At 40.9% G+C, this 19,923-nt stretch overlaps 1 protein-coding gene across 2 annotated transcripts in view; it reads left to right on the top strand.

Annotated features, from left to right (window-relative positions):
• Positions 1 to 4,148: 4,148 nt before the first annotated feature.
• Positions 4,149 to 19,923, top strand: part of BCAT1 (branched chain amino acid transaminase 1) — a 62,061-nt gene continuing 46,286 nt past the window's right edge. For both annotated transcript variants that reach the window (XM_050325191.1, XM_050325189.1), the window contains exon 1: positions 4,149 to 4,372. In XM_050325191.1, coding sequence (XP_050181148.1) covers positions 4,364 to 4,372 — 9 coding nt within the window. In that variant the 5' untranslated portion in view covers positions 4,149 to 4,363. The remainder of the gene's footprint in view (positions 4,373 to 19,923) is intronic.

Below are 19,923 nucleotides of genomic sequence, written 5' to 3'. Positions count from 1 at the left end.
GGTGCAGCTGCAAAAAGATCCTGTCTCTCTGGAAACAGCATCCAGTGAAACTTTGCATCCCACTCGAGCCTTTCCACAAGATGATGTGTGCCTGTGACTGTGAGACAGGTGACAGTGCCTTCATCTTTCTACAAATGAATGTTAACTTTCCTCTCCTCTTCCAAAAGGAGGACTAGTAATTTCAACCATCACTTGCTGTGTATATGGCTTATTAGTTCAGCTTCTCTTATCATTCTGTTGTAGCCCCAAACACAAGACTTCAAAGGACCTGTCCTTCTCTGAAGCAAAAATAATTAAAAAAACCATCTTCCCCTAATACTTTGTATGTATATACACATATATACATATAATACTTACACAATATTGTTTTTCTGGTAGGAAATTTCTACAGCAGCAATCTGATTCTCACCCAAAGGTTTTTCTATCCCTCACTTTAAAAACTTCCCACAACTATGTTCCCAGTTCTGCAAGGCAGCTATATGGAAATCATATCCTGCAATTACCTTCTTAATTGTTCCTCTAAGTTTTAGTTCTGTGGCTGAAATCAGACACAGGCTTTCCCTGAAGAATACTGTAGATGAAAGTTCATGTTTCCTTATTTTAAATTTTGTGGCAATGCACTTAACGTGCAGTTGTAGAAAGTATGCAAGACTGTGTTTTAGTACAAAAGCTAAGTAGAGGCAAAGTATTTCAGAAAGATCAAAACGTAACATTCTGATTTTTTGAAAAGATATCATTTTTTTAATAACTTTGGAACACATTTTAAGAGGGCTTATATTACAAAGAGCTTTGGAAGTTTTAAAAGATTAGGATCAAACTGAAACACAGATTTTGTTCAAAATTATACCTTTTGTTTGAATCAAAATTAGTTTCCCCACATATTACTGCGGAAAGTTTTCATTTCCATTTCAGAAGGAAAAAAAAAATTCTCAGAATTCCAGCTTTCTCCTAAATGGAAAACCTGGTTTCTACCCACCTTCACCCTAAGTTCTTAATGCAGACCAGGGTTGTGAGAGGAAATCCTGGAAAGTGTATGAAGAAGGGCTTCTGCCCTTGTAGAATTATGGAATTACAAGTTTCCTCTTTCAAAATTCCTCCTTTGGCTTTCTATCGTAGAGCCTTTTCATTTTCACAACAGCAGTTCCTTGTATTTCTGTGACTTAAAGGTGAGTTTACTCAGCTCTGGTTTGGATAATGTGCACAACTCAAACTCTTCTCCTTATGAATCCCTACGACTTGTGGAAATACTTTGGACTTGGAGCATATAAACTGCCTAATTCTCTCATATTTGTGAACAATTTACTCATTAAAACTTCTGAAGTTTAACAGCACTGTCAAGTGTTCACAGAATTCTTGGCGTTAATGGAAAAACTGGTGTTGAAGTGAACAATGGCTTGTTTTATGAAAATTAAATATTCAGACTGGAGAAAAAGTAAGTTCTTACTGATGGATTAGTACAGCTGAGGGAATGAGTGGAGGTAAAGATGCAATGCCCCTTGCCTTATAACTTCTGGAGTGTTACATGAAGAAGTGTAACTAGACCAAGGTAATACAAACCAGCACTGCAAAAATATGACTGTATGGCACATTAACTGTGGCAACATCAGATTTTCATATGTTGCAGCAAGATGCAAGTCTTAAGCTTCTCTGAGTTTTGTCTCCCTTTTCTGATTTTTAATTTGCAAGTTCAGGGTCAACTTGACTCTGAATAAAATAAAAAGATCAATAAAAAGATCTCTTTTTATTACAAAGTCCCTTACCAAAGGCTCGTAGAAAATAAGCTCCCACAAGAAAGGTGCTTTTATGGTTGCTTTCATTAATGGGTTTAAAGATAAGAAACAGAAGAGAGAGCTGAGAAAATGAGAAATGTAGTGAAATAGAGAAAGGACAAAGTTGCCTATGAGATTAAAGCCTTCAAGGCAAGGTTGTTAAGCAATTTAGCCAAAACAGAGCTATTTGCAGAAGGACCTTGTGGAATTGAGCACACAGTTGTCAAAAAAGGATATAAAAATGCCTGTAAGTATAAAATCATGCACATGGCAAAAAAAAATGCTAAATTCATATAAACAGGGGTTATGAATGACCTGTTACCTAGAAACAGTGGAATTAAATAGTTTGTAAATACATCAGTTCAGTTTAGTGCTCAGGAACAGTCAAATTAGGAAAAAGAACCATAAGCATTATGAAAATAAATGGAGGGAGGGTGGAAGGCAAATAAAAGTAAATCTGGTGACCTGCCTTTTGAGAGTTTTGTGTGCTTTTATGTCCCCATCTTAAATCAAGGATGATGAAGGTTATTGAACTGTTTTATAGTAAACCAATAAAGATTAAGACTCTTCATTAAGACTCAGCCATCAGATGGCTGACAGAGGATTCAACAGTAGTCTGTAAAATCACAAATGACATAGAGGGGATGAACTGGTTTTTGTGTTTACAGTCTCACAGTATCAGAAAAATGGAGAAGGATGTGAAACCTTCAAGTGGCACGTTCAAATTAAAGCAAAAATCATGTGTTCTTCCACAGAACAGAGCTAAGTTGTGGAACTGATGAGCACAAGATCTTATAGATACCAAATTTTACATGGCTTCAAGGAACATATTAATAGAACAAAAGTCTGTGAGGAACTATTAAGCCCAGAGAATTCATCTTTCAGGAAGCTGCTGTGGTACAAACCCCTTGAGGCTAAAAGAGCATATCAGAAAAGTGCCCCTACATGCTTATTCTCTTCTTGAAACTCTTCTCTAGGCATCATTATTGTCTACTGCCAGAGATAGGGTATTGAATTAAATGGCCCCTTGGCCTGACCCAGCATGGTTATTCCTACATTATGATTGAAATCTGAAGATATCTCATTGTGAACAGATTGAATTGCTCTCATGAGCACTGAGTAATAGTGCCCCTGATTATTAATTGTATCCATCTGATGCTTCTTTGCTGCCTTCTTTGCCTCCTGTTTTTTGCTCCCTCTTTCTTCTCTCCTAAATAGCCACTAAAACATCACCGTTCATGTGAACTTGTGTTTTGGGTAGCATTGTTTACCTGTGTTTCTTTGAAATCCAAAACGCTTGTAAATCCATTAAATGTCACTTTCTTGCCTGGCTGAAGAGTGGCAGGAACAAAAATCTGCTTATACTTATGTAACCAATCTCTGGCACTATACAAGAGAGAATAATTCATGTACATCCTGCAAAGCAGAACTTGGCACTGCTGACACAGTAGCAGTGAGATGAAACAGCTTTCTACAACTACTCTCAAGCAGATCAGAAGGGAAAAACCTTTACAAAAACAGTAGTAAAGGAAGAAAAGACTCAAACGTAAAATCAGTTATGATGAAAGCAGTAAGCACTTTGTGAACATTACACCAGTTACAGTGGGATTTTCTCTTAAAAATTAATGATTTTATTGTATTATTACTGTGCACTTTCACTGGCAGCAGCATGGGTAGAACTAACAGAGCAGACCAATCTCTGATGTTTATTCTTTTGCCTTCAGGTGCCGGTCACCTGCCTGGCAGGTACCTACACACAGAAATCAGCGACAGTGGCTCAGTGTTGGCCAGCCGGGGTGTGAAGAGCTGCGAAGGTGCTGCCCAGCAGGAGAGGACCCAAAGCCCCTCTGTGAAACATCAGCTGTCCCCAGACAAAATGGGTGGGGTGGGCCCCTCCCGTGTTGGGTGGCCGTGCTGGAGGACTCGGTACGAGCCGTGGAAGTAGCGGTGGATGGGGAAGGCAGCGGGAGAGCCGAAGGCTTTGCCGGCGATGGGAGGGGTAGCAGCGAGGTGTTGGTGTGAGTACGCCAGACAGAGGAAATGACTCAGAGACCGAAAGCGATGAGTTTGGTCACGATTGTTACGGGAGAGAGGGCTGAGAACGTGTCGCCCTCGGTACGATTCCCAGCAAAAGCGCTTAATTATCGTCTCCGCTTGGCAGGAGCGGCGCGCGGGGCCCATTTTAGGGACGGGATGACCCCGCGGAGAGGTGCGGGCGGAGGGTCGGCTCCCCCCGGCGCTTCCCGAGGTGGGCTGTGGGCTGTGGGCTGTGGCTGTGGCGGTGCCCGCGGGAGGAGCGGGGCGGGGCTGCCCCAGCCCCTCACCGAGCCCCGGCAGCGCCGCCGAGCGCGCCGCCCTCGCCCGCTGATGCAATCGGCGGCAGCAGACCCAGCCGCGGCAGCAGCTCCATCCCCAGCACCAGCTCCATCCCCGGCACCAGGAGCCCCATCCCCGGCGGCAGCAGCGGGCGGACCGCCCTGCCCCGAGCCCGCCCAGCGCCGCCGCATCCGCGCCCGGGGCTCGGCGATCCGCCGGCTCCATCCCGCCGAAATCCCGGCAGGAACATCCTCCCCACCACCCCCGCGCCTGCCAGCATGATCAAGGTAAGCGAAGCGGGTTTCCTGCCGAGATCCCCTCGTCCATCCTTCCGGCGATGCTCAGCTTTTCCTTGGCAAATCGCTGGTTTGGTATTTACAGATTTTAATGCTCACAAATGTTATTTGTGCTCTGCGAAGGGGGTTTCTGTCCCCGAGAGATTTATTGTTTGAGGTTCAGAGGCAGGATGTGTATTATTGTACCTCTTTCCGTGCTGTTTCTTTGCAGACAGCTTGTGTGGAAGAGAAGTAATTGTGTGGAAGAGAAATAATGAGTCGGGATGGAGAAGGGGGGGAGGAAAGGTGTATAATTTCCTCCGGGGGGGATTTCTTTCTGTGTATTTGTAACATGGGACTCTCAATGATTTAAAGGAAAACAACAAACCAGCAAAACAAACCTGCAAAAAGGGTATGGTGCCCTGGCAGACATCAAGGCTTTCTATGCCTGTGAGTTTATTAAAGGTCTTATGCTTGCCATTGTACTAAAATAGACTAGGGGTAAAACCCAGTAACATGTGCTTAGAGGTTTTGAGTAATTTCACAACTAACTTTAAGTAATGGAAGAGGAGTTGTCGGTAGCAAACACCGATGTGGCAGATGAGCATTTGTGGGGACCATCCTTTTATAAATGTCACGTTTATTACGTTCTTCTGCTTAGTGAGGCTGATCTGGGGATTAAAAAGAAGTCTTCCTTGTCAAGGCAAAGGGCACGGAGATAGCACGGCTGCTTTTCAATTAGAGTGAGGGAACATCACAGCCACGTTACACCCTGTGGAACAGCTGCACTAAAAATAATTCTTGGGTTTTGAAGAAGGTCTGTGCTGGGCTGACTGTCAACTGCACAGCTGCAGCCTGATGCCAAAGTTAACAGCTGAGGAAAAAAACAAGGCTGAGTTATTTGCTTTCCTTGGGTAACTACAGCAGATGGAATATGGGCACAACAGGTACGTGACTGGCAGGTGTCTCCCCAGCTCCTCTCTGCCGGTGTTGGCAAGTGTTACTCACATCTCATCCTAGGGCTCTTCAACATTGCTCTCTCTCAGGTGGCTCTGGCACTGGTGGAAGTGGCACTGATGGTGGCAGGGCTGGGACGGACAAGCCCCTGGAGAAGCCTTGGGAGGGTCCTGTAGCCCCATTTGCACTCTCTGCAGCTGGAGAGTGGCAGAAAACTGGCCTGAATCATCCCCAAGCAGCTCCCACAGCCACAATGCTCAGAATGGAGCATGTCACGGAGTGAGGCAGACTGTGGTGTTCAAGATCATGTCTGATGTACCTGTTTTGTGGCTGGGAAAGAAGGCATGACCCCGGACTCCAGGCTATTGTCCAGCACCTGGCAGGAATGCTCTGGCATGGCCTTACAAAAAAACCAAGTAGCTGGCAAGCCATAGACCAACCAGCCTGTCTGCTCAAAGCAACACTGGCGTCTCATTGGAGTCTTCTCACCTGCACAAACTATTTTTACTGTAGAAAACACAGAGGGAAGCAATAGCTACAGCAGTGAAAGTACACTCTTGCCACTTGGAAATGATTGTGGCCTTGAGCAGGTCAGCTCTGTCTGAGCCCTTTCTCCTTTATTTGCCTCCTCTGTTCTGACTGTCGGATCTGCAGGGCTATGGCTGTCACTGTGTGTTTGTAGAGCAAAGGTACAGAAAATTATGATTTGATTTTCGTATTTTATGCAAAACCTGATACATTTATAAAGGTATCAGTAGGCAACAGCATTATTACACCTTCTTATCCCTTCATCTCTCTCTTCATCGTTTCCTGCATTTAGTCACAACCCTCCATTTTTCCTTGGAACTATTTCCAGCCCAACCACAACCCTCTCTTTCTGTTCTGTTTAAAGTAATGTTATGTATAAGGAATGAATTATGCCTCTGGTTTCTGCAGCCCTGCCTTGTCCACCTAATGCACTGATTGTTACTGACAGGCCTAGCACTCCTAGCATTGTGTGATCCAGTGGATATGCTGATTTTTCCCAAGGAAATTGAGCATTGCAATCTGCTGCAAAGTCATAGGTAAAAAAGAAGGTTGCAAAGTCATTAGGTAGCTGGCATCTTGCTAAAATAGTCCACAGGCCATATCCCTGGTAGAATTTGATAGGTGAAAATAATTCAAATGGATTTTATTAGTCATTAATTTATCCCTGAGAAGGTAGTGTTAAGAAAGGAGATAAATCAGTTCATTATTTGTGTAAACACTCAGGTGCTCTGAATTTATTCACCCATTTTAAAACAAATTATTTGATGTGGGCATGCTAAAGAGTCAGAACAGGCCTTATTTTCCTTGCTTCCTTATGCTATGCTATTTTCTTAAATGAATAATCGTAGCTGAATGTATAAGGAACTGAAGGTTATTAGTAGGTTTTAGGGCAGGACCTTCAGTGTTAGAATGAAGGAAGTAAGGTGTAAATTCTCTCTGCAAAATTTGCACAATCAACCTCCTTAGGCTGCACAGGAGAACTGGCGCATTCAGCCAGTGACATGTTATGTACTTCGTGGTGCTAGATAAGCCCATCAGAGGCTTCTGTGATTCAAGGCGCTCAGTACTGATGTGGCTTTTGATAATAAATTGTGGCCATCCAGCTGCCACTGTCACTGTAATGGAGAGATTAAATGCCCAACCTTCATTTTAAATGTCTGAGTTTAGGTGGTAGTCGAGCATAAATCAAAGTATTACATGACCCTAATTTGTTATTCATTGTCACTCTACATGCTTGCAGCTTGAAACCTCTGATTCTTACATAGGATGAAGTGAGTGGGGGGCCCCATTTACCTTGTAAACAGCTTCATTGCTTTATGACTTTAGACATTAAGGGGGCAGGGGATATTATCATGAAATAGAGCACCTGTTGCAGAAGGGCAATTTATTAAGTATAACCATATGCTGTTACAGAGGAAAATCCAGTGCCATGCTTAGGGGAAGGCCTAATGTCGCCCTTCAGTGTGTGTATCAAATGATACGAAAGTTAAACGAGAATAGCTGAAACTGTCTTTGAAATGATCAAGAAGTTTTATCCATCTGTTTTTTTGTGCATCTTGGCCCATAGTTTATTGCTGTTTTTGCAAGCTAATGTCATAATACCATTCCAACAGAGTTACTCATTTACTTCCCTGAGCAGTGTGTTCCAAGTTTTATTTTAGATTATACCTGAAGCATTAATGAAGGGCAACATACGACTTCTCAGTAGGTACACAGCTGCTGCTAATTCACTTTGCCTATTAGAGCATTTCCCACATAATATTTGATAAAACCACTCCTAGTGAGCACAGAAAATCAATTGTTTTCCCTGGTGTACAAATAGGGTTTAGTTCCACAAGGTTCTGGTTGTATTAATTTCCACTAGGGTTTGGAGAGATCAGTACCACACAAGTCATGTCCTCTTGTTGAATTTCATTTAGACTGTTGTCTCCATGGTTATCACTTCTGTAATAAATGTTTGAATTTGCATTACCTTTTCTGAGAATGAGCTTTCTTAAAAACATTGACACTGAGAGTCTGAGGGAACTGGGTGTGTTCAGTCTGGACAAGAGGCTTTGGGGTGATGTAATAGCAGCCTTCCAAAGTCTAGAAGAAAATTACCGAGATGGGGCCAGGCTCAGCAGTGATATATCTTAGGAGGACATGAGAAAATGGCATAAATTAAAATGAAAAAGGCTCAGACTGGATATAACGAAAAAAATTCTCCTCACAAGGACAGTCAGGCAGTGGGTTGCCAAGAGACAATCTGCAGTCTCCATCCCTGGGAATTTCAAGACCCAACAGGATAAAGCCTTGAGAAACCTGGTCTGAGCTTAGAGCTGACCTTGCCTTGAGCAGCAGGTTGAACTAAAGACCTCCTGAGGTCCCTTCCAGCCTGGATTTTCCTGTGGTCTTGGGAAAAAAGCTTAGAAACTGAAATTTTTTTTTTTTAAATCCAGTTTTAGTTTTTGTCACAGTGATGTGGATCAGTACATGTTTGTTCTGAGCCCTGAATGTTTGTCTTTTAACAACTTTTAAAGAACTCTGTGCAAGGGTGGTCTTTAGAGTCACCACTGTAGGCAGATTTCTTTGCAGAATGTATTTTCTTTAACATGCCTGTATAGTAGTAGTAGTATTTTCTTCCCTATTGTCTTCAGGAAGTCCAGGTGCTTTACAGAAGAGGTTGAGCTTTTTTTCTCATAATTAGGAATACATCCTAACTTTGCTAAACTTTTGTTCTCCTCATGTATTTAAAGAATAATTCTTTAAACATGAATTACTGTACCAGCAGGTGCTGCCCATGGAAAAGGAAGAGGTATGTCAGAACTCCTAGGGAAGTTACTGATATCAAGGGAAAGTTAAGGGGATGTCTCAGAGATTCAAACATTGTTATAAAAACACCAACCTTAAGAAAAGTGCTGTCTTTAAAAAAAAATAACGTCTTCTTTTGGTTTTTGATTGAATTCACCAAGTCTTCTTTTTACTTCTTTTCAATGCAACTGACTGCAAGTAAAATTCAATTCACAGTTAGAATTCTTACAGCTTCTGCAAAGGTTCTGTCTGATAGTTTTCACTCCTGTAATACTTGATGTTAAATGTTCTACATTGTGGAATTTTTCCTTTGATACGTGGAAAATGAAACACTGGAAAAACTATATGAAGCACTGAATAAAAGAGACTTTTTTATTTTATGGAATAGAAAGTTACATCTCAAATGTAATATGTAACTTTACCATATAAAATTGCATATCCTACTGTTATAAAATTATGATTTCACAAGGCTTTATCCAACTGCATATCATCATGTAAGTCATTAAAAATCACATAAAGCCCATCTAAAATCCACCATAATAACATATTTTCTTTCTTATATCTTATAATTTCTAGTTAATGTAGACAGTCTCTTGCGCTCCGATGAAATAAAGGAAGTTCTTAACCAAAACAGTATGGGAAAGAAAACCTCATAGCAGTCAGACTTGTGATATTCTCAACATATTTAGCAGGCTAGCTGTGAAGCAAGTTTCTTACCAGATGTGTGATACAGGTTTTTATTCCCTGATTCTAAACTTTGAGGAAACAGGTATAGGGGTTAAGTTTTTGATCCTGGATGAATAAAAGCAAAAGTAATTTTTTTTTAATAGGATCATTAGTTAGTTTGTTACAAACTATATTTATAGATTTGTAGATCAGGAGTACCATAATTTTTTTTTTTTTTTAGCTGAACACCAAGATTTATTAATATCATCAAATTATCAAGGTCACAGTCAGTGCTGGTGTTGAGAGCCAAAACTGTGAGTCTTGATTTCTGCCCTGTACTGTGGCAATGCCTACTTACAACCTGACAACAGCCTTCCCAACTGCAAGAAAGTATTGCCTGAAGTATAGAGGTTAAAAGCTAGAAAAAAAAAAGTCTTAGTGTAAGAGTAGAATGTGAGCCAAGTTTATTCCTTTCACAGCATGACGTAGAAGTTGTAGCATAGGGTCTTATGTAGTGGCTACATAGGCACCATTTTCGGCACAGCTGTACAGCTGCATGTGTACACGCATGCCAAAAAAAATCATATTGTATTCATATGCTCATACATTTGAGGCGTTGACCCATCATGAGTATATCATCTGGGAAGGGTGGGTTAATATTTTTAATATTATCTTTTGCCTTTCAACACTTTCTCAGAGGCAACTTTTGGCATTTACAGTTTGATTCTCTTCTTGATACCTGGACATAGAAGTCCAGTAACATCGGCTTTTTTTTTTTTTTTTTTTTTTAATTAATGTGAAAATCTAGCATTTACAATTTTCCTTTTGGATTTTCTTTTAGGTGTTGTACTGTAGCCAGCAATGTTTTTTATCATGTTAATTGGACAGAATATTTATTAAAACATACACGTAAAATGAATACTCTGTCCTGCCATTTCCAGGTGAACTGAACAGTGGACAAATCAGATGCAATTCTAAACTGTTTTAAGGTGCTTCCAATCAGCTGAATACATTCAGAAGTGACAGAGATGTTCTAGTCAGGAGCATTGATGTTCATGTGAACTGAAGCTGGACAAAACCCCTGGTTCATGGGGTTTTTACAAGTCATTTAGCAATTTAGATTTGTGGAGCTGAGCTGGGCTGTTTGAACATTGGTACAGATGTGGACTTGTAGGAAGACAAGCCTACATTGCATGCCATAAACTTGTTTATTATCTTCATTACCAGTGCCATTTCTCAGCATGTCAAAGTTACTATTTTTCTGACAGAGACTGCATCACTCCTGATTTGTGGTGCCCTTTTACCATGCTATAATTTGGGCTAAGGGCCTCACTCTTTGCTTTGTGTTCTTAATGCTGACCTCTCTACAAATATTTGTGACCACACTTTTCCAAGGCCACTTTTAATGTGCTGGGTGATATTTTGCTCTCAAATTTCCTGGGCAGCATCCAGTTTGTTCTGGGCACTGTCAACAAATGATAGGGGATTTCAGATGAAGGGCTTGCTCACAGGTTATTTAGGAAAGACACAGAGCAAGTGTAACGCCACTCACAAATTTTGGAGTTTTGAAATCCATATCTTTTTCCTGCCTTAGAATTGTTACACAGTTGAATATATACCAAGTATATATTGGATATATGGAGTGCCTGGTTTTGTCACTATTTTGAAACATTTTACCTCTTTTGAGCAGGTATCATCACAAAAACAGCTTCTTGTGGTTGTTATCTTGGTGTTTGTCCACATTCACGGGAGCAACGTGTGGCACTGTACAGCGACGCTGTAGTTGTGCCCTGCTTTTCCTGGCCTGTTAGTAATCTTCCATGGGATTATTTACATTTGCTTGGTGTGGTGGATTACGCTTCTTACCTTTCGTTGCACCCACTGACTGCAACTCAAAGACTGTAAAGCAGGGAAGTTCCTAGAATATTCAGAGCTGCACATCTATCACGCAAATATGCTCCATCTCTGTTGTTGTTTGAACAAGAGCATTATTGGAGATGCTGTCCTCAAACAGGTCCCAAGGGTTTTCCTTTGGGTTAGCTCTGTTCCTAGTGCCCCTTATATCAAGGGGAAAGCTTCAATTTCCTTTCTGCTTTGTTGAATTGTATCCTGTTAAAACAAGGCAGTGTTTGAACACACAGCAAAAGATGTGACACAAGGATATAACCCAGGCTTTGGTAAAAGCCAGGGAGAGATCTCCCATTGCTTTAAATTCATTATGCCAGACTTAAAACCTGCAGAAGCCAGTATAGGTGGGTATTCTGCAGCTTGCATAGGTCAGCTTGTACAGGTGAACAGCCAAACCCACATCAGTCATTTACATTTGTTCCTTTTCCCTGATAAGAACTGTAATGGATTGGATGGGTATGTCTCTCTAAGGAAGAGGAGCTATAGATTTAGTTCCTGGGGAGCTGTGCATGCCCCATTCTGGCACCTGTTGCCTCCCAGTGAATTCCCTGAAGCTGCTGATAGCCAGGATGAGGTGTGAGATGGGACAGTCTACACCTGAATTTCCTGTTTGTAGAAGGGACAGATATTTTTACCTTCCTTCACTTGGGTTTTGTGACTGTAGAGCTGGGCTTCCAGGTAATACAGTGAGAAAATTAATTTAAAGCTTACAAACAATGAAGGTCTTTGTTCTTTATCTGGAACAAACAGTTCCAGCCCACCATCAGAATCCAAGAGAATACAGTATTTGCAACACTTCTAGACAAAGCTTGCTGTCTTTCTCTTGTGGTTTGTTTTTTTTTTCTACCCTGCCTTCCATTATTTGTTTAAAGAGACCTCCTAGACCTCTCTGAGCCTTGAAAGGTCGAGACTGGGTCCTTCTACATCCCTGTGGCCACAGGCCCAGGCAGAACACACATCTGGGTGTACACAGTCTTGCCTGCAAGCAAAACCCAGGGGCTTTGCTCAGCCACTTGAGAAGACCAGCACAGCAAAGAAGCACGTTTGTAAGTGCCCCTCTGACTAGTGAAGCAGAGTGTACCTGCAGACCTGAGCCCAATCAGATCCCAGGTTAGATAGCTGCTGCCGTGCTCTATCAGCTTCATCTGTTGGACACTTCACAGATAAACCACCTGCTTGGGGAGCAGGGAACAGGGAATAACTGCACTGACAGCCAGCACGCTACAGAAAGTTGTGCTTCTTGTGCCTTTGCACCAGTGGCACTTGATACTGGGTGATGAATTAAATAGGCCATGCAAAGTTATCAGGGCTAGATGTGATACCAAGCCAGCCTGTGTCTGCCCTGTACAGACCAGACACCACATGTGCAATTGCATAGTGTTTTATTATGCTTGATGTTATTCGAGAGCCAGCTGTGTGAGTTACTGTTTTATTACCTCTAGTAGGACTGTACACAGGACTCGTGGTGAAAAAAAGTAACTCTTTTCTCCTCCAAAAACTGGGTTTTTTTTTCCTCCACAGATCTTTTGTTTTCGGTGTGTGATTCATCTTTGCTCAGCAAAGGTCTTATGTAAACCTTTATTCCAGTGCAAAATGGACTTAAATGGGACACGGTCTACGCACTCTGAGAATAGCTACAAATGACCCCTTATACAGGCCAGTGATTCAGGCCTGACCCCGTGTTTCTCCTGGTTCCACTGTAGTTATGAGGGAGCTTGCAAACAGGTCTATGTCCTTAAAAACAGGATTTTGTCTGCTAGCTCTTTTATTTAAGCATGTCGGTTCTCATCTTGGAATCCATCACTGTCTCTGCTGTGGTTTGGTTGAGTTTTTTTTCTTTTCCCCCCTGGAGTCTATAATGATTTATTTGCAAACTGCAGAAGCTTTGGTCTCCTGCACTAAATTGTCTTGCTTCCAGTTCTAAACCGCCAGACAATGACTTTATTTGTTTCTACTCTCTAATGCTTTCATGTTATTTATGTTATCATTTGGTAACCGCACCAAGCCAATTGCCTTGGTCATCAGCTGCAGGATCTGTGTGGTTTCCACCATGAGGCTATTTCAGAAATAAATTGTAATCTATATTTTATGCATCTTTAAATCAGATCTGTCATTTATCTCAGCAACTGTTTCAGAATAAGAAATACAGCCACTGCAACTGAATCCTTGAGGAAAATAAGCAGATTAATTTTTATTATGCTTAGGCTCATCTTTGCTGGTATAGCAGTGCAGTTAAAAAATGCATCCTGGTTAACTTTACTATAGAATCTTAAAATGCTGATTTAGTATGTGGCCTTATAGAACACATGGGCAAAGAGAAATGTTAGGGAAAATATAATGAAGAGAAGCTTCCTTGTTGTAAACAGCAAAGCCCTTTAGAATGGTAGAGAAAACTATGTAATAGAATCATAGAATCATAGAATAGATTGGGTTGGAAAAGACCTCCAAGATCATCAAGTCCAACCCCTGATCCAACTCTAATTACTATATCATGGCACTAAGGGCCATGTCCAATCTCTTTTTAAAAACTTCCAGGGATGGTGAATCCACCACCTCTCTGGGCAGGCCGTTCCAATGCCTGATCACCCTCTCTGTAAAGAATTTCTTCCTAACATCTAACTTAAACTTCCCCTGGCAGAGCTTGAGCCCATGTCCCCTTGTCCTGTTTTTGGTTGCCTGGGAGAAGAGACCAACCCCCACCTGGCTATAACTTCCCTTCAGGTGTACCCTTTGTTTTTGGCAGTTTGATGTAAAAGATTATATATCAAAGAGAACTGGGCCTAAACACAATAAAACCGTGGTGACTTTTCAGAATTTTCACTTATTTATTTGTGCAATCTCCATATCACAGACCCATGAGACACTGTCTAGTTAGAAAACAGGCAGATGAATTTATAGGTCAACTAGATCCAGCTGGTGGCTTTAACATGTTTTCCTTTATGCCATTCTAACAAACAATGCACTTGTTAAAAACCTAATTAATGCTAGAGCAGACAAACAAACCAACAAAAGAGTCACTTAGAGGCACTGTTCATAGGAGTTAGAGATAGAAGAGCTCCATTAGGTCATCTGCCTCTTCCCCTAATTGTACCAGGCTGTTTTCCTCCATCAGAAGGGAAGAGCCAGTAAACTGTGAAGACAGAGGAAACAGCACTGGGGAGTGAGAGCAACAGGAGGGTCATGGGAGGGAAAACAAGCAAGCAAGAACAGTGTGAGCAGTGGGCTTAGAAATCAAGGTTAAAGCACACTGCATTTAGAGGTCACTCGTGAAGAGCATTTCTTTAGGGTACTTGCCTATTTCTCTAAAGAAATAGGAAGGACAATTGTATGGATGTGCAGGAAATGTATTAAGACAAAACTAGCTAATGCCTAAAGGGGCACTGTGCAGAGATTACAGCTGCTTTATGTCCTGTATTGGATGGGGCTGGTGGTAGGTTTTCAGTGTTTTTCAGCTGGCAAGGACCACGCTTTAGGCTCCATGTTGTATGGGTGTAATTCACAGCTAATGCTGCAAATTTTTCTGGCAAAATAATTTTAGCCTGAAGTTGAATAGGTCTCTGCTCATGTTCTCCTTGGAGTCAGTCACAACAAATTAATCTATCTTCTGTTTCAGGCGAACTCTTTATTTTAGCTTTCTTGATAATTAAGTTTGCCAAGCACACAACCTTTTTGGATTTCAGAAGTAGTTATCTTTCACCTTGCCTAGCCTTCCTATCTTCCAGGTGAACTGATACAAGCCTTCTTGTACAACAGGTTAGGCATTACTGAACTGATTCAAATATTATTTTAAGCTCTGAGTCAGAAAATTGACATTATTTCCATGAGAGGTTTCTCACCTGAGTGCTGACTGAAATTCCTTTTACGTTGCAACGTTGTCTTGCATTTATTTAATTTCATGAACCCAACCTGGTCTTCTTTGATAGTTGTGATAAAGTTATAAATGTTACTAAATAGGAATCTTGGATGGGCTAGCTAAATATTTTAATTTCTCTATGTTCTCTGGTTTAAGATTTTACTAGCCAATAAGTTAGAAAGAGCTCATATAATCTGAATTGCCTTTTATTTAGACATAATAAAAACAATGATGCTTGTTTTAAAAGGATCTCGTTCCAGTTTTATTCAAACTACTTAAATTGCTTTAAATTAAAGCAAATATACTCTTCAAGCTAGAGCCACAGACAAGTGCCTGCACAGTCTTTGGGACTAATTTAATAATAGTCTATTTCAATTCATCCTTACTTTATGTGATGCAGCTTTCTTATACAAAGGAACTCTTTTGTGTTCTAAGCCCTGATGCCTTTGTTCTGATACAAAATTATCCTTAAGTAGTGTGGAAACTTTCATTTTCTGCTGTGCTGGTTGCCTTTTATTTTCCTTTGTTTTATACTGTTATTGCACTGCCTCACTGTTTAACCAACATTAGTGCCAGCTCAAGGTTGAACAAGCAGCCACAATAAGGTGATAATGTCAAGCTGACAAGGCCTCAGGGTGGATGTATGTTAGCAAGAGTAGTCTTAAGAAACGTATTGAAAGTGTAGAAATCAACACAAATTCTCGGGAACTCAGCTAAAAGCTACACACTGAAACTACTTATAACAAATTGTCCTTCTTTGTTTGGTTGGTTTTGGTTTTGTTCCCCCGCCCCCAGTGCTGATCTTTGCATACTCTGAGGTGTTTCACTGGAGCTGCCCTTGATTTTGTGCTGTACACCTTCTGAATTCATGTCAAAGAGTGGCAAGCCAATGCTTGGAGAGTGCCCCAGTCTAACAAAGATGACTCAAAGGTCTCTGTTTGGCTTGATAAGCGGTTAGAAATATCATTTAAGAGTAAGTCATCTTGCTTCTTTTGTCTTGGTTTTGAGAAGAGCAGCTTTAAAAGACATTGGTGGGTAAGTTGTGCTGCTCTGTCATCTAAACGACCCAGCACAACAAATATACTTGGAGACACTTGCACAGTAACAATATAGTTCACAGTAATATATAGGTGTATGTTCCTCTTCACATACCTGCAATATAAAGACAGAATTAAAGTATTTTTATATCATGCATCTACTCCCATGACAGCTGAGGTTAATATGCCTCAGCATTCCATAAATGAGCTTCTTCAACTCTGAAGACTTTCACAAATGTCATTAAATAAATATATTTTGTAGTTGATATTAAAAATAGTATTATAGGACTCAACCCTACAGCAATTTTCAGAATTTATCTCTGTTTGACAGTATGTGGATTCTTCTTTTTTTTTTTTTTTTTTTTTTTTTTTTTAATAAGCTGCGAACATCATTACTGTTCTGTTTTTCTTCAAATTCATCTTTTACGTGGTGTGGCTGCCAACATCGTATTAACATTTCTTTGGGACAGATGAAAGCTGTTTTGAAGTCATGGTGGTGCTTTTATAAGACTGCAGCAATACACAGAATATATGGCATTTGTGCACCTCGGACTCTGTCCTATACCTGCTCCAGAATGACAACTGTGGTTTGTGTGGCTTTGAATGACAAAGTGCTGGCCATCACACCCCTGGCTCTGCCTTGCCTGCGGCAGGGCCGTAGTGTGAGCTGTGCACTGAATTTATTGATCTGCTGCATTCCTGCAATCTGATGAGTATTCCAATTTCATTATCCTTCCAGTGCAAATTAGAGCACGAAATATTTCTTAGACACTTAGTAGCCAGAAGCAAGCACTGGGAAAAGCAGTAAAAACACTGTTTTAGCTTGGAGAAATGTCTCAGGAAGGACTTTTTTAACTGAAAATTGTCTTTCATATGACTTCAGAGGAAGCTCCCACTCCAACTTTGCTGGGGCCTGATGATTGCTACAAGATAGTCCTGTTTTTAAGTTTCTCTGCATAGCAGGAGTTGGAGTTGCCTTGGTAGAAGGAACCCTGTGCAGTCACAGCTGTGCATCTGTTGTTTATTTGCTTCTTTAGGTTCTTGTCCTCTATGAATAGCCAACATTTGCCCAAAAAAAGCACTGTCTGTGATTCTTTCATGGGTATAAAATTGGGGTTTCAGATGTTCCCTGTCAGTGGCAGTTCTCTACCAGGGCAGTGGTGGTGTTGATGGAATTCTCACTCAGAGTGGAGGCATCGGAGCTGTCTGTGGGCTGACTTTGATAAGCTGACTGGTGAAACCAAAAAAGATGACTAAGGATTTTCTGAAGCTGCAGCTCTTGAGTTGTCTTGAAAAGTAGCCAAAACAATTTCCTGATTGAAAGTGTGAACAGGGAAAATTAATGAGTGTGGAACTGATTAAAGAATTAGTTTTCTTTCAAAAAGGTTGACAAAGCACATGGCACATAGAGGTAACTGCAAAACTTGTTTGAGAAATGGACACTTCTTCTTATTGTTATTAATTAAATGATCTCATGCACTATAGATAAAGAAGTGCAGTTTGTAGCTTATGTTTACAGTGATGAAGTTTCTGATAATCGTCAGTTCCTGTTTCATAACTGAAGGTGAGCCAGTGAGATAACGGTGTACCTAAAACCCAAGCACAGTGGTTTGACAAAGCATCTGTTGGAATTGCAGTTTACAGAGCAGATAGTCCCAAATGAGAACAAAGAAATTGGTGCTCCCAGTGGGTGTCTCAAATGTGAATGTGCAGCAAAAGCAAAGGCAGATTCATGTATTCTAGGAAACCTAGGGAATTTGGGGAGGAGATGGGTCTATTATTGTAGCAGAATGGCCTTTCAGCTGAAGGATAACTGATCTGACTGAGTAGAAGAGGTAGAGAGGGTGTGCCAAAGACAACAGGGTAGCCAAGAGGCAGTGATTGCAGGGTCATGGTGCTGAAAGATGTTGAAAAAATATATATCTAAGGCAGTTTGAAGACCAAATACAGGAGCTGAATGTCTGGGTTTGGGAAACTTCTAGCAGAAGTGCAGATGACAACTATTAAGCATAAAATTTAGTAGAATTTCACAGTGATAAAATGCCACATAAATCCCATTTTTTAATGGAGTTTAATCTAGTGTAATGCTTTACACTTTTTTTTTCTCCTATGGGCTTTACAAGAATGGTAAAATGAATGTGCATTTTCAGTATCTTTAAAGGAAAACTTTGAAATACTGTTCTATTTTCAATCTAGAAAAAGTAGTTATATATACCATAGCTCTACAACATGACATAGGAAATGTGTCATGCTTGTGTACAACTGTCATGTTTGTGTAATTTCATGGCAAGTTTATACAGTCTTGAGTGACTTTTGAGAAGATGTTAACCCAGTGACTCAAATGTATCTTTAGGATAACATCACTGTTTTAATGGATGCACTTTTAAATCTACCCTGCTATTAAACACAAAGGGCAGATTTATGCTTGGCATACCTCCCTTGGCAATGCTGGCACTAAATCAGGAAGCAATTTTCCCTATTGCATTTAGCATGTTTCAGATTTATAAGCCATGGAGCCATTAAAATATGACTCCATCAATTAGAAAGTAATTGTCTTATGCGTTCTAGTGCCGAGGGATTAACTCAATTTAATCTCAATGCGGTTAACAAAGGCAGTTAGCTACTTGCTTTAAATATGAGTTAAATCTGTAAAACATAATGACTTCATGGAGAACAGGATTGGCCCTGTGGCACACGCCCAAAAATTGGGCTGTTGACTTCACTCAGTTTAATGGGAACCTTGAACTGAAAGGGCAACATGATTGAGCCCCCAGGGGCTGCTCCTGTAGGTGGTCTGTACTTGAAATTCACTTACTAGTTTGGTATCTGTAAAGAAGATCATAAAAGAGGATATTAAACTGTATCCAGCTTCAGTCCTCTCTGTGTTGATGCCAACACTTGCTTTAGGGCAACTTCATAAAGGAAAGACAGGAAGAAACTGAAGCATGATGGTTGAACATTTGTCAGTTTTTGCTGTCACCAGTAATTATTATTAGAAAATCCAACTTGGCATGCTAGATATTAGACAAAAGCCAGCAGTGGAACTGGAGCTCCTTGAGACATTCTTGTTCCTCAGCTGGCAGTTCCCATCCGTGTTAGCTGGTAACCAGCACGCTCTCCATCCTAATTCATTGCAGTGCAAAGAAAAAAGTCAGTTGGCTTAATTAATCTGCAGGATACTCAACTATTGTTAACTGGTAGTGTCATGAAAGCCTTCTGGGAATTTTACCACTGAATTTGGAAGTGTTTGAAGAATTGCAGGGAAAGCAAGGACACACTATTATTCAATGTCCCTCAGAGAGTCCCTTGATTTGGATAACACTTCAGTCCTGCTAAGGTCTGATGTGAATGCCAGTGAACACTCTATCAAAGTCTTGTGTTTCTGGAGTAAAAAACACCAAGCTTTCAATACTTTTAATAAAAGGTAAAACATATTGGTACTTTGTGAAGAGATTTGTGATTTCTCTTGACAGATTCTGCTTTAGTGCATAGGAAGGATCCTTTAGCCATGATTGTCTGTCTCTCTGTAGAGGGTTAAAAATACAGAGGAACAGAAGGGTTAAAGCTGATGCTGAGAAGGCAGGAGGGATGCTGTAGGCTCCCTGGGGCCTTGGGGGAAAGGGGAAAGGGAGTGAGATCTGCTCTGGTTGGGGGTTTGGCTTTTTCTTATGTTCATAGCAAGCCTGCAAACCGTCGAAGGCCCACTGAAGATACTGCTTTTCTTTTTATACCATATCCCCATGATGTGCAAAAAGGGAAAATGTTATTTGCCTTGTGTGTGTCATGCTTCAATGCCCATGATCCCTGTGGTCCCAGCCTTGGTC

Source organism: Myiozetetes cayanensis, unplaced genomic scaffold (genome assembly GCF_022539395.1).
Source record: "Myiozetetes cayanensis isolate MyiCay16 unplaced genomic scaffold, myiCay2020 scf3, whole genome shotgun sequence".
Lineage (NCBI taxonomy): Eukaryota > Metazoa > Chordata > Aves > Passeriformes > Tyrannidae > Myiozetetes > Myiozetetes cayanensis.
Note: the sequence above shows the minus strand (reverse complement) of the source record. Positions and strands in the feature narration are given on the sequence as shown.